Source organism: Pelobates fuscus, chromosome 6, assembly GCF_036172605.1.
Source record: "Pelobates fuscus isolate aPelFus1 chromosome 6, aPelFus1.pri, whole genome shotgun sequence".
NCBI classification, from domain to species: Eukaryota; Metazoa; Chordata; class Amphibia; order Anura; family Pelobatidae; genus Pelobates; species Pelobates fuscus.
This window is the reverse complement of record NC_086322.1, coordinates 65,600,360-65,615,686: the sequence shown is the minus strand read 5'-3', so window position 1 is coordinate 65,615,686 and position 15,327 is coordinate 65,600,360. Positions and strand designations below refer to the sequence as shown.

Sequence of the window (15,327 nt, the reverse complement as noted above, 5' to 3'; positions counted from 1 at the left end):
GTTATTTTATCTAAGTCCATGTACATAAAAGAAGCCAATCGTCAGCTTAATGATGTTGAGGTATATAACAAATTATCTTATGACCCTACCCCCAATATCAAAGAAATTCTAAGTGAATTTTTAAAAGATGGAGTAGAGATGGGAATTTTAAATAAACATGAATTAGATTATCTTAATATCCTTTACCCAAAAATTCCAGTTATTTATTTTCTCCCAAAAATACACAAAAATGCTGAAGAACCCCCTGGAAGACCTATAGTGTCGGGTATTGGATCAGTTTTATCCAATCTTTCAGAGTATATAGATATTTTACTACAACCCTTGGTTAAACAAACGAGATCATATCTAAAAGACTCTTTGACTCTTTTATCTTTTTTAAGTGATTTTAAATGGTGTCACAATTATATACTGGTAACCTGCGATGTACAATCATTATACACTATAATCCCACACAATATTGGATGCCTGGCTGTAGAAAGGATTTTAAAACAATACAGCTCCATCCCAGATTCTCAAATCAATTTTATTATACAAGGTATCAATATAATTCTTACTAACAATTATTTTTGGTTTTTAGATTCATTTTATATTCAAAAGAAGGGTACTGCTATGGGAACCAGGTTTGCCCCCAGCTATGCTAACCTCTTCATGGCGGATTGGGAATCCGAAGCTATTTGGGGTGATCATTGCTGGCGGGCAAACCTGGTTTCCTATTTCCGTTATATTGATGACTTATTTTTTATTTGGCAAGGCTCAGAAATGTCTCTTAAACTGTTTTTAGACCATTTAAATGTGAATGATAGAGGTATTGTTTTAACTTCAGAATTCAGCAATACGTCAGTGAATTTTTTAGATTTAAATATCTTTATCCAAGACGGATGCATCCAAACAAAAACTTTTTTTAAAGAAGTTTGTACAAATACAATAATAGATCAGACAAGTTGCCACCATAAACCCTGGTTGGATGGCATCCCAAAAAGCCAATTTCTTCGCCTCCACCGTAATTGCTCATCTACAGCTGATTTTATTGCCCAATCTACCTCATTGAAAAATATGTTTTTAGAAAAAAACTATGAAGTAAATAAATTAGATGTAGCTCTGGAGTCGGTAAAAGAGAAAGAAAGAAAAGAGCTCCTAACATATAAAGTGAAAAAAGCAGATCCCCCACAATTGCCTATTATCTTAGATTTTAACAACAAGAATAAAACCTTAAAGAAAATCATAAACAAACACTGGCACATTCTGAAACAAGACGACCTTTTAAAAGACTACATCCCAGATAGACCTAATGTTATATTTAGAGGAGCGCCGAATTTCAAAACAATGCTTACCAAAAATTATACAAAAAAAAGTGTACAACAAAAAAAGAATTTTTTATCTAAACCTAAAGGTTGTTTTAAGTGTAACAATTGTATTGTATGCAGAACCACAAAAGGTACCACAAATTCTAAAATTACTAATTTTTCTTCTAACATTACAAAAACCTCTTATCCTATTAAAGACTTCATTGGCTGTAACACTAAAGGGGTGATATACCTATTGGAATGCCCATGTGGATTACAGTACGTGGGCATGACTAAGAGATGTCTCAAAGTAAGAGTGGCAGAACACTGCCGTAACATAAAAAGGGGCTATGACAACCACTCAGTCTCTAAGCACTTTATGATACACAATAAAGACCCGACACTTCTGAAAGTCATTGGGATAGAACATGTTACCCTCCCATGGAGAGGAGGTAACATTACCAATATCCTGGGCAAAAGAGAAATGTATTGGGTATTTCAACTCAGAACCCTTGCCCCACAAGGACTTAATGCAGAATTTGATCTTTTTAACTTTTTATAATATACTATATCATTATTTCTCTCTTCTCTGTTCTTTATATCCAAATCCCTTTATTCATATTCATATATATTCTTCCATATTTATTTATTTATTTTCTTATTTATTTTCCCGTTATTTATTATTATTATTTTCCTATTATTATCTCTAAATTTATTTTTATTCTTTTCTATTTTTATTTAATTTTTATTTTTATTTTTATTTTTATTTTTATTTTTATTTTATTTTTAATTTAATTTTATTTTTATTATTTTTACCTATATATATTTTCTCTCACATTACTTTCTTATATTCTGCTGCTCCAGTATAAGTTACAATTTTTCTTATTCTTACTTTTCTTCTTCTATGACTATTTTATTTATATTCATTTCCCACTACTTACTCAGAAGTTATCTCTGTTTGTTTATAAGGCAACTATCCAGTTTGTACATATTCTTGTCATCCCTGTAGATCCATTACACTTACACACATACCCACTTTACATATTTACATATTCATACTCTGTCCACATATACACATTTCTCTCTCTTCACTTTTTGTTACTATTCCAAAGTTTGCTTTCTTTCCCCTCTCTTTTTTTTTCCTTTTATTTTCATTATGCTCGTTTTTATTCTTATTTTTCCCTGTACATTTTATTTCCATTTCTTTATGCTGCCTGCTCGTTTACCTAGACGGAGGTGTGCTTTGTTGTGCCGACCTCCGTCTAGACTACATTGCCCAATGCCCATTGCGGTATACCACGTGATCGCGGATGATCGCGATCACGTGTCTATCTGACTACATTGCCCAATGCTCATTGCGGTATACCACGTGATCGCGGACGATCGCGATCACGTGTCTAGTTGCCCTTCTCATACATCCGGTCCTCCCATGCCCCTTGCTGAGCACTACATTACCCAAAAGTCTTTAGGGAACTCCATGTGATCGCGGCTATCCGCGATCACGTGATTGAGTACTCCCTTCTCATTAATTATCCTTCGTACTTAATAACACTCGTTTTAAGTTAATATTAAGGGTTTTATTTATATTTTTTTATTATTATCATTAAAGACTTGTATTTTTTCTGTTTTAATATGTTTTTGTATTTTACACTGTGTATTGATGACGTCATTTTGGCGCTAAAATTTGAATAAGCATTTGTTTTCTTAGCTTATTTAAGCATCTATGTACCAGGCTGATTTTTATTATTGCCAGTTGATAAAGCCCTGTGTGGCGAAACGCGTTTTGGCTGTTTTTATATATTTATTATCTTATTAAAGGAATATTGGTTTTACCTAGAATTACTTTGCCATATATCCTTTATTTATTTATTTATTTATTTTACCTGGTCATATACTACTGTGAAGCTGATACCTGCTAAAGAATCCTAGGTGGGGACTATACCACCCAAACGAATAGATTGAGCAGTATATCCTGCTCATCCAAATGTGAGTACCTGCATTTCTACTATTTATACTCATTTTTATCATATCTACAGTGAGCACTATATTTGGTTGTTTTTTTTTTCCCCTCTTTTTATACCGAGGAATTACCTTCACCTTATCCCGCCAGTGGGGGGCAGACGCCACTGAATGCTTATTATACTTGAGCTAGTTTATGCTCAATAATAGGTGAGTAATATACCTCTCCTATATTCACCCTGCTCTTATTGGTCCTCAGTTTGCACTATTGGATTTTCTTTATTTTGTCTTTCCATGTATACCACGGAGTCAAGACACCCCATGAATTAGAAGACTCATTCTCTTCATTGGAAATTCCTACATACCAAGCCTTCCACTTATTTATTGGAATATACAAGCAGACTATTAAGTATTGGGACTATTCATTATAACTGTTCCGTTCCTTACTGTAAGAGTGTATGCAAGTGATATTAATATTAATAATTTTATTACTATTCATTTTGTCTTTCTGATCGTATTATATTTTATATTTTTATTTATTTATTTTACATTGTTATTTCACATCCATTTGTATCCAGCGCGACCTATTATTGTGTTTTTACTGACTATATCTGGGCTATTGTTGCAGATTCCAACTGGATATGCGTTTAGTAAATATGAGAGTTGACATTCCAGTCGTAATCTGGCTGTTTTCGATGGATGTTGTCCAGTCAGACAAACATGATGTTTAGTGAACAACCCTGTGTATATTTTCCTGTGATTAACAATATTAATACTGTTATATTATAAAAACTGATATAATACAATATTCATAGTATGCTTTCAGAGATTAGCTAAATTGCTAGATAAGTTAGTTAAAACTACCTTCTTGGTTAACTTGTCATTAGAGATGTCGCAAACATAAAATTTTCCGTTCGCGAACGGCGAACGCGAATTTCCGCAAATGTTCGCGAGCCGGGCAAACCGCTATAGACTTCAATAGGCAGGCAAATTTTAAAACTCACAGGGACTCTTTCTGGCCACAATAGTGATGGAAAAGTTGTTTCAAGGGGACTAACACCTGGACTGTGGCATGCCAGAGGGGGATCCATGGCAAAACTCCCATGGAAAATTACATAGTTGATGCAGAGTCTGGTTTTAATCCATAAAGGGCATAAATCACCTAACATTTCTAAATTGTTTGGAATAACGTGCTTTAAAACATCAGGTATGATGTTGTATCGATCAGGTAGTGTAAGGGTTACGCCCGCTTCACAGTGACAGACCGAACTCCCCATTTAACGCACCGCAAACAACCGCAAACAGTCCATTTGCACAACCGCAAATTCCTAATTTTCACAAGGTTGGATACTAAGCTAGCCATGTCCCGTTCCTTGTCCTCACTGATGTCATTGAAGGTCTCTTCCTCCACCCAGCCACGTACAACACCAAGGGTCCCCGAAAGGTGACAACAAGCCCCCTGGGACGCCTGCTGTGTTTGGTCTTCCACCTCCTCAAAGCCACCTTCCTCCTCTGACTCCTCTTCTTCAGACTCCTCTCTCTGCGTTGCCTCTCTCTGCGTTATTAGTAGTACTATTCCTATCAGTTTAATCCCTGTTACGTCCACTATTAGGGGACGTGTATATGGCATCGATTTTAGGAACCGGGAGATGGAAAAAGATGCTTGGTTGGTCCTCCTACTTCAAATTTGGGGCACTGCGCGTGTAATCTAATGTGCCACCAGATAGGAGTGGTGTGTTAAGTAGTACTATTCTTATCAGTTTAATCCCTGTTAAGTACCCTATCAGGGGACGTGTATATGGCATCGATTTTAGGAACCGGGAGATGGAAAAAGATGCTTGGTTGGTCCTCCTACTTCAAATTTGGGGCACTGCGCGTGTAATCTAATGTGCCACCAGATAGGAGTAGTGTGTTAAGTAGTACTATTCTTATCAGTTTAATCCCTGTTACGTCCCCCTCATCAGGGCTTTTTAGTCGAATGTATCGCCCACTGTCAGTCATTTCGGGATCCATCCCTCATTCATCTTAATAAAGGTGAGGTAATCTAGACTTTTTTGACCTAGGCAACTCAGCAAAGGAAGCAGCAGCGGGTACAACATCATCATCATCACACCGTACGTCCATGTGTGTAATGCTGCCTGACTGAGACATATCCCTGTTATCTACATCCTCTGGCAATAATGGTTGCGCATCACTCATTTCTTCCAACTGATGTGTAAATAATTCCTCTGACAGATCAAGTGAAGCGGCTGTGGTGCTAGTGTTGGTGGTGGCGGCAGGAGGGCGAGTGGTAACTTGAGAGGTGCCCGAAGCTAAGCTGGAGGAGGATGGTGTATCAAGGTTCCGAGCGGAAGCTGTAGAAGATTGGGTGTCCTGTGTTAGCCAGTCAACTATGTCCTCAGAACTTTTCGAGTTCAGGGTATGTGGCCTCTGAACACTGGGCATTATTCTAGAGCCAAAGGGAATCACAGCACCACGACCACGACGGCCCCTGCGGGGTGGCTTGCCTCTGCCTGTCATTTTTTTTCGATTAGTGGTACTATGCGTGCAAGCTACAGTGACAACAGATATGAGTGGCACTGTGCACTGGCAGAAGTTGGCAGAGTAGACGCTGTAGGCCTGACACACACGCTTGCAGACAACTAACTGCTATTCAATCTATTACAGTCAAAATTGTATTTTTTTTTTTAAATGTACACTACTGTTACACCAGATATGAGTTGCACTGGTGTGACACTGTGCCCTGGCAGGCCCTGAAAAGCACACGTGTGAAGGAAACTGACTGCTATTATTTCACAGTCAAATTTCTAGTTTTTTTTTAATGTACACTACTGTTACACCAGATATGAGTTGCACTGGTGTGACATTGTACCCTGGCAGGCCCTGAAACGCACACGTGTGAAGGAAATTGACTGCTATTATATTACAGTCAAAAAAGTTTTTTGTTTTTTTAAATGCAAGCTATTGTGACACCAGATATGAGTGGTGGCACTGGGCAAGTGGGCACAGTATACACTGTGAGCCTGACACACACGCTGGCAGGCAGGCAACTGCAATTAGATTACACAGAGAAAAAAAAAGCAGACTGATGTTCTGGCCATAAAAAGGGCTTTTTGGGGTGCTGTCCTTACAGCAGAGATCAGACTCTGATCTGTAGTGGACACTGAATACACTAGCCTAGCTATCGATTTCCCTATTAAATCAGCAGCAGCTACACTGTCCCTCCTCTCGCTAAGAATGCAGCTGCCGGGGGCGGGGCATAGCTGTCATGGAGGAAAGACGCACTTTGTGTGAGCTCCCTCAATATCTCACTTTAAGCAGCTATCAACAAGCGAATTTCACCCCAGAAGGGGATGACCCAGCAATGTTGCTCCTACCTGACCGACCCGACATGCTTAATAGTGGTCAGCAACTCGACAGAGTCTTACCTCCGCGTGGCAAGTGTGGCCTGGTGCTCACCGGGCGGGAGAGGCTGCCGATCTCCCGATCCTGGGATGCCCAGGAGCAGCTACTTCCCGGCAGGAGCTCCGTTACCCCCCCTCGGAACGGTGGGGGTTATCCCGGTCCACCCCTGAGTGGCTGTCTGGAGCTAATGGACGCACAGAGCACAGCCGCCTAGGCTGACATACTCATCTGCGACTCTCCCAATATGGCGGCAGCCGCGTGTCCTCCTGGTACCAGCAAAGCATGGCAGGATATTGAGTCTAAGCTGGACAGACTCTTTAATCAATTTTGGAAGCAAATAACAAGCAGGAAGCCCCAACAAGCTCCACCACAGCCCCAACAAGCTCCACCACAGCTAAGCGAAGCAGTCCCTATTAAAATCCACCAACGCAAGAGGCGTCAAAGACGGGACCGGAGGCACAAACAGAAATGCAGAGCCTGCCCCATGTCAAGCACTCGCCTCCACCTTAAGCCACCACAATCCCGCACCAGACGTGAAGCATCACCGGGACAGATCCGACCACCCGACAAAACAAGCTTCCACCACCTCAAGCAGCGAACCCGGCACTCAGCCAGAGACTTGCCTTTGTTGTTCCAGGTATCAGGGACTCCCAGGGTCTGCACCTGGCGCCCAGAAGAGATCGGATGAGCACAAGCAGTAAACAGCAGCCTGCCAAGCATGTCCCACTATAGCCGATTCTCTACACCATGCCTTTGATCACATGAACTGCTCTCTGCACATTAACTAATCGTAATGTAGCAAGCGTTTAAACATGTCATTATTTCACCTCCTAAAGAGTTTATTGTCGTAGTTCCTTGCATGCCTTTACCTTAACCGTTCATGTATTATGTTATTCACTAGTCTCATCTCACGGGGCGACTCACACTTGATTTATAACTAGTGGTGGAGCTGCTGATATAAATACACAGTTGATAACGTGCAAGCTACACCCTAAACATGACAGCCATCTTTCACAACAATGTACTGCTATATACTCATGCCCTGAGTGCAACTAGCCATGATATACGCACGTTCAGCCAAGCATGCTCAAATATAACACACTTCTGTCTAAAAAAAAAAAAAAGAATGCAGCTTCCGAATGAATCTAAAATGGATGCTGTCCAAGAGGTGGGAGGGTCTGGGAGGGAGGGTCTGCTGCTGATTGGCTGGAATGTGTCTGCTGACTGTGAGGTACAGGGTCAAAGTTTACTCAATGATGACGAATAGGGGGCGGACCGAACATCGCATATGTTCGCCATCCGTGACGAACGCGAACAAGCTATGTTCACCAGGAACTATTCGCCAGCAAACTGTTCGGGACATCTCTACTTGTCATAATAAACATAACAAGGTGCCACTTTATAAGGAATGAAATCAGATCTGTACATTGTATCCGCCAAATCGCTACAGCATGTGTCGATAAAATGATATTCCAAACTCATTTTTTGTTTTTGTTTTATGCCGATAGCATAGCAATCAAAATGACTGCTGTACTGTCTTCCTGCAATTGATGTGGTGCTATCCCTTGCTATTCTCTTTGTTCCTCCTCAGTCCTTCTGTCTGCCTCATTGCCCTCCTCAGCCTTCTGTGTGCCTCTTCCCCCCCCCACAGCCTTCTGTGTGCCTCTCCCCCGTCAGCCTTCTGGTGCTTCCACTTCCTCAGCCCTCTGTGTGCCTCACTCCTCATCCCTCTGTGTGCCTCCCCTCTCAGCCCTCTGCGTGCCTCCCTTCCTCAGCCCTCTGTGTGCCTCCCCCCCAGCCCTGTGTGCCTCCCCTCTCAGCCTTCTGTGTGCCTCTTCCCCCCACAGCCTTCTGCGTGCCTCTCCCCCATCAGCCTTCTGTGTGCTTCCACCTCCTCAGCCCTCTGTGTGCCCCCTTCCTCATCCTTCTGTGTGCCCCCTTCCTCATCCTTCTGTGTGCCTCCCCACTTAGCCCTCTGTGTGCCTCCCTTCCTCAGCCCTCTGTGTGCCTCCCCCCTCTGCCCTCTGTGTGCCTTCCCCCCTCAGCCCTCTGTGTGCCTCCCCTCTCAGCCCTCTGTGTGCCTCCCCTCCTCAGCCCTCTGTGTGCCTCCCCTCTCAGCCCTCTGTGTGCCTCACATCTCAGCCTTCTGTGTGCCTCTTCCCTCCAGACCCTCTGTGTGCCTCTTCCCTCCAGACCCTCTGTGTGACTCTCCCTAAGCCCACTGTGGGCCTCTTCTCTCCCCTCAGCCCTGTTTGCCTTACCCCCTCAGCCCTCTGTGTGCCTCTCCTCCCCCTTAGGCCTGTGTGCCTTCCCCCTTAGCCCTCTTTGTGCCTCGCCCCCCCAGCTTTCTATGTGCCACATTTTCAATCTTTTTTCATACACTTTTCTTTTTTTTTTTTTAGAAACGTTCTTAACAAGTTAGTTTAGAGTGCTATATATGAATTATTGGCAGCTTCTGATGACAGCAGCACATTAGCCTGAAGAAACATAGAAACATAGAAACATAGAATGTGACGGCAGATAAGAACCATTCGGCCCATCTAGTCTGCCCAGTTTTCTAAATACTTTCATTAGTCCCTGGCATTATCTTATAGTTAGGGTAGCCTTATGCCTATCCCACGCATGCTTAAACTCCTTTACTGTGTTAACCTCGACCACTTCAGCTGGAAGGCTATTCCATGCATCCACTACCCTCTCAGTAAAGTAATACTTCCTGATATTATTTTTAAACCTTTATCCCTCTAATTTTAGACTATGTCCTCTTGTTGTGGTAGTTTTTCTTCTTTTAAATATAGTCTCCTCCTTTACTGTGTTGATTCTCTTTATGTATTTAAATGTTTCTATCATATCCCCCCTGTCTCGTCTTTCCACCAAGCTATACATGTTAAGATCCTTTAACCTTTCCTGGTAAGTTTTATCCTGCAATCCATGAACCAGTTTAGTAGCCCTTCTTTGAACTCTCTCTAAGGTATCAATATCCTTCTGAAGATATGGTCTCCAGTACTGTGTACAGTACTCCAAGTGAGGTCTCACCAGTGTTCTGTACAATGGCATGAGCACTTCCCTCTTTCTACTGCTAATACCTCTCCCTATACAACCAAGCATTCTGCTAGCATTTCCTGCTGCTCTATTACATTGTCTGCCTACCTTTAAGTCCTCAGAAATAATCACCCCTAAATCCCTTTCCTCAGATGTTGAGGTTAGGACTCTATCAAATATTCTGTACTCTGCCCTTGGGTTTTTACGTCCAAGATGCATTATCTTGCACTTATCCACATTAAATGTCAGTTGCCACAACTCTGGCCATTTTTCTAGTTTACCTAAATCATTAGCCATTTGGCTTATCCCTCCTGGAACATCAACCCCGTTACATATCTTAGTATCATCAGCAAAAAGACATACCTTTCCATCAAAACCTTCTGAAATATCACTAATAAAAATATTAAAGAGAATGGGTCCAAGTACAGATCCCTGAGGTATCCCACTGGTGACAAGCCCAAGCTTCGAATATACTCCATTGACTACAACCCTCTGCTGCCTGTCACTCAGCCACTGCCTTACCCATTCAACAATATTGGAATCCAAACTCAAAGATTGCAGTTTATTGATAAGCCTTCTACAGGGAGTGCAGAATTATTAGGCAAATGAGTATTTTGACCACATCATCCTCTTTATGCATGTTGTCTTACTCCAAGCTGTATAGGCTCGAAAGCCTACTACCAATTAAGCATATTAGGTGATGTGCATCTCTGTAATGAGAAGAGGTGTGGTCTAATGACATCAACACCCTATATCAGGTGTGCATAATTATTAGGCAACTTCCTTTCCTTTGGCAAAATGGGTCAAAAGAAGGACTTGACAGGCTCAGAAAAGTCAAAAATAGTGAGTTATCTTGCAGAGGGATGCAGCACTCTTAAAATTGCAAAGCTTCTGAAGCGTGATCATCAAACAATCAAGCGTTTCATTCAAAATAGTCAACAGGGTCGCAAGAAGCGTGTGGAAAAACCAAGGCGCAAAATAACTGCCCATGAACTGAGAAAAGTCAAGCGTGCAGCTGCCAAGATGCCACTTGCCACCAGTTTGGCCATATTTCAGAGCTGCAACATCACTGGAGTGCCCAAAAGCACAAGGTGTGCAATACTCAGAGACATGGCCAAGGTAAGAAAGGCTGAAAGACGACCACCACTGAACAAGACACAAGCTGAAACGTCAAGACTGGGCCAAGAAATATCTCAAGACTGATTTTTCTAAGGTTTTATGGACTGATGAAATGAGAGTGAGTCTTGATGGGCCAGATGGATGGGCCCGTGGCTGGATTGGTAAAGGGCAGAGAGCTCCAGTCCAACTCAGACGCCAGCAAGGTGGAGGTGGAGTACTGGTTTGGGCTGGTATCATCAAAGATGAGCTTGTGGGACCTTTTCGGGTTGAGGATGGAGTCAAGCTCAACTCCCAGTCCTACTGCCAGTTTCTGGAAGACACCTTCTTCAAGCAGTGGTACAGGAAGAAGTCTGCATCCTTCAAGAAAAACATGATTTTCATGCAGGACAATGCTCCATCACACGCGTCCAAGTACTCCACAGCGTGGCTGGCAAGAAAGGGTATAAAAGAAGAAAATCTAATGACATGGCCTCCTTGTTAAAACAGATCTGAACCCCATTGAGAACCTGTGGTCCATCATCAAATGTGAGATTTACAAGGAGGGAAAACAGTACACCTCTCTGAACAGTGTCTGGGAGGCTGTGGTTGCTTCTGCACGCAATGTTGATGGTGAACAGATCAAAACACTGACAGAATCCATGGATGGCAGGCTTTTGAGTGTCCTTGCAAAGAAAGGTGGCTATATTGGTCACTGATTTGTTTTTGTTTTGTTTTTGAATGTCAGAAATGTATATTTGTGAATGTTGAGATGTTTTATTGGTTTCACTGGTAAAAAATAAATAATTGAAATGGGTATATATTTGTTTTTTGTTAAGTTGCCTAATAATTATGCACAGTAATAGTCACCTGCACACACAGATATCCCCCTAAAATAACTAAAACTAAAAACAAACTAAAAACTACTTCCAAAAATATTCAGCTTTGATATTAATGAGTTTTTTGGGTTCATTGAGAACATGGTTGTTGTTCAATAATAAAATTAATCCTCAAAAATACAACTTGCCTAATACTTCTGCACTCCCTGTATGTGCAACAGTGTCAAACGCCTTACTGAAATCTAGGTAAGCAATGTCTACTGTACCACCCTGATCTATAATTTTAGTTACCCAATCAAAAAAATCAATAAGATTAGTTTGGCATGATCTCCCTGAAGTAAACCCATGTTGTCTCTGATCTTGAAATCCATGTGTTTTTAGATGTTCAACAATCCTATCCTTTAACATGGTTTCCATCACTTTCCCCACTACTGAAGTAAGGCTTACTGGCCTATAGTTGCCCGACTCCTCCCTATTACCTTTCTTGTGAATGGGCACAACATTCGCTAACTTCCAATCTTCTGGGACTACTCCTGTTAACAATGATTGGTTAAATAAATCTGTTAATGGTTTTGCTAGTACACCACTAAGCTCTTTTAATAGCTTTGGGTGTATTCCATCAGGTCCCATTGACTTATTTGTCTTTACTTTTGACAGTTGAAATAGAACCTCTTCCTCTGTAAACTCACGTGTAATAAATGACTAATTTATCCTTTTTTTTTAACGGAGGTCCCTTTCCTTCATTTTCAGCTGTAAATACCGAACAAAAATATTCATTGAAGCAGTCAGCTAGACCTTTATCCTCATCTACATACCTTCCTTCTTTTGTTTTTAATCTAACTAATCCTTGTTTTACTTTTCTTTTCTCATTTATGTATCTAAAAAAAGTTTTGTCCCCCTTTTTTACTGACTGTGCTATTTTCTCTTCTGTGTGTGATTTGGAAGCTCTTATAACTTGCTTAGCCTCTTTCTGCCTAATCTTATAGGTCATTCTGTCTTCCTCACTCTGGTTTTTTTTATAATTACTAAATGCTAACTTTTTGTTTTTTTACTATTTTGGCCACATCTGCGGAGTACCACAGTGGTTTCTTGAATTTTTTGCTTTTACTGACAAGCCTAATGCAATTTTCTGTTGCCTTCAGTAGTGCAGCTTTTAAATAATCCCATTTCTTTTGGACTCCATTTAAGTTGCTCCAGTCTGATAATGACTCCTTTACACATATTCTAATTGTAGAAAAGTCTGTTTTTCTAAAGTCTAAAACTTTTGTTTTTGTGTGGTGTGACTCAGTCACTGTTCTTATATTAAACCACACTGACTGATGATCACTGGATCCTAAACTTTCACCTACAGTAATATCTGATACCAAATCTCCATTTGTTAACACTAAATCTAGTATGGCCTCTTTACGAGTTGGCTCCTCAACGACTTGTTTTAGAGACAATCCCAGTAGGGAGTTTAGAATATGTGTGCTTCTGGCACTAGTAGCTATTTTTGTTTTCCAATTCACATCAGGAAGATTAAAGTCACCCATGATGATAACTTCCCCCTTCATTGTCATTTTAGCTATTTCTTCAACTAGTAGATTATCACGCTCAGTTATATTGTTATTATTTATTTGTAATGTAATGCAGTTCATTGTTTAGTGAATAAATCCCCTTGCTTACAGCAACAACAAAATAAAACCTGGTTGATCTGAAATATACTGATAAGATGAGTTAAAACAGACTAGAAAAAAGCCATAAATGTATACCTGCGCTGTTGGTTTTCCCACACCACGTAAGGCCATCGAACATAGAGCCCAGGAATGTATCCTCTAAGGTTGTGAAATCTTCTCTTACTTTTGTGAACTGATGAACAAGAATATTTGTTCTGCTCCAAAGAAGTGACTAAGGGGTTAAAAAACAAACAAACAAAAAAAACATAACTGTATTGATAGTTTTACTGAAATCTAATATGTACCTATCAATTTACACTTTAAAATGTTCACACACAAGCACAACAAGTTTCTTTTACTGAAATGTGTGCAATATAAATCCTTATGGTCATGTGACTAGCATTTGACGCAAGTAATGCACACCAGGGTACATGTACACACTGGCTGCATGTGCATAATGCAAGATTGGTATTTTAACCAGTGCACTTGGAGAAACCTAAAACCAGTTTGTTTTTTTCTTAACCCATATTAAGGGAATGGGCTAGTATATCTCTGGCATTCTTTATATGAGGGGTGTGCAAAAGGTAGATCCCCAGATATTGTAGAACTACAATTCCCATGATGCTATGAACGCCTGTAGAATGAAAGAGCATCATGGAAGCAGTAGTTTTAAAACATCTAGGGATCTATCTTTTTAGAACCCCTGCTTTACATAAACATCAACCGAAAAATACCTGGAGTGAGACATTCAGAGCTCCATCAGATCCATTCCAATGAGCTGGCAGAGAGTGTTATGGATGCTATGTTTGGTTTACAAGCAACTAACTCTACGGTTTATTTTCTATTTCCCCTGAAACAGAGAGCTAAACAGCATAATACAGAGCCAGGAACAGACAAATGATAGCCATACACAGCATAAAGTTTATCTGGGGATGTTACACCGTTGTTGAAGGGTAGTTTGCAGGTTTCATGTCAAGAAGGGTATCAGAGAGTTCAGAGAAGGGCTACTAAACTGGTTCATGGATTGCAGGATAAAACTTACCAGGAAAGGTTAAAGGATCTTAACATGTATAGCTTGGAGGAAAGACGAAACAGGGGGGATATGATAGAAACATTTAAATCCATAAAGGGAATCAACACAGTAAAGGAGGAGACTATATTTAAAAGAAGAAAAACTACCGCAACAAGAGGACATAGTCTTAAATTAGAGAAGCAAAGGTTTAAAAATAATATCAGGAAGTATTACTTTACTGAGAGCGTAGTGGATGCATGCAATAGCCTTACAGCTGAAGTGGTAGAGGTTAACACAGTAAAGGAGTTTAAGCATGCGTGGGATAAAATCAACCACGAGGTAGTGACTGAAGAAAGTGAGTTAGTTTTGTGAAAGGCCATAATTCAGTGTGATTCCTATGCATTATTGTTACTATTGTATGTTATGTACCATTAGTGTGTCTACAGTTATATCACTAGCGTGTATAAAGTTATATCACTAGTGTGTTTACACAGATGCACAGACCTGCCATGTCACTAGTCCACTTACATGTACCAAAGTCTCTCGCACCTGAAGCCCATGGATCAGCGCAGTCAGGGGAATGGGCCTTGACAGAGCCAAGGAGTAGGCAGGTGGAGCTAAAGATTTAGGGGTGGGTAGCTACTAAGGAGTGTAATAGGGGGTGGGGAAAGTGCAAGTATATTAAGCGGCCATTTTAGCAAGTGGCCATTTTAATCAGAATCTGCACTTACCTGTTTATTGTCCCTCCCACCCTCCCTGGTTTTGTAGCAGTTCCCGTTTGGTCACAGCGGCGGGGTAGGGCTAGGGTAATTGGGATGGAAGAGGATTAGCAAGTGGCTAGGCTAAGCTTAGGCTGAATTAGGCCAGAGTTGTAAGTGGTCTGTTGGTTCGAGCTCATCGGTGGCTCCGAACCTGGTGGTGTAGGGGTATCTCGGTACACCCCTACAGTTAAGAAAGTTATGATTATGGGGCCTCTTCGGTAGGCCGTGTGTTATATATTATGTGTTATTTATATTGTTATACATTGTTTATGGTATGGG

At 40.9% G+C, this 15,327-nt stretch overlaps 1 protein-coding gene across 1 annotated transcript in view; it reads right to left on the bottom strand.

The window, feature by feature from the left end:
- Positions 1-15,327, bottom strand: part of LOC134615375 (ADP-ribosyl cyclase/cyclic ADP-ribose hydrolase 1-like) — a 53,164-nt gene that overhangs the window by 18,186 nt on the left and 19,651 nt on the right. The window contains exon 3 of the mRNA XM_063459883.1: positions 13,372-13,507. Within this exon, the coding sequence (XP_063315953.1) occupies positions 13,372-13,507 (136 nt within the window). The remainder of the gene's footprint in view (positions 1-13,371; positions 13,508-15,327) is intronic.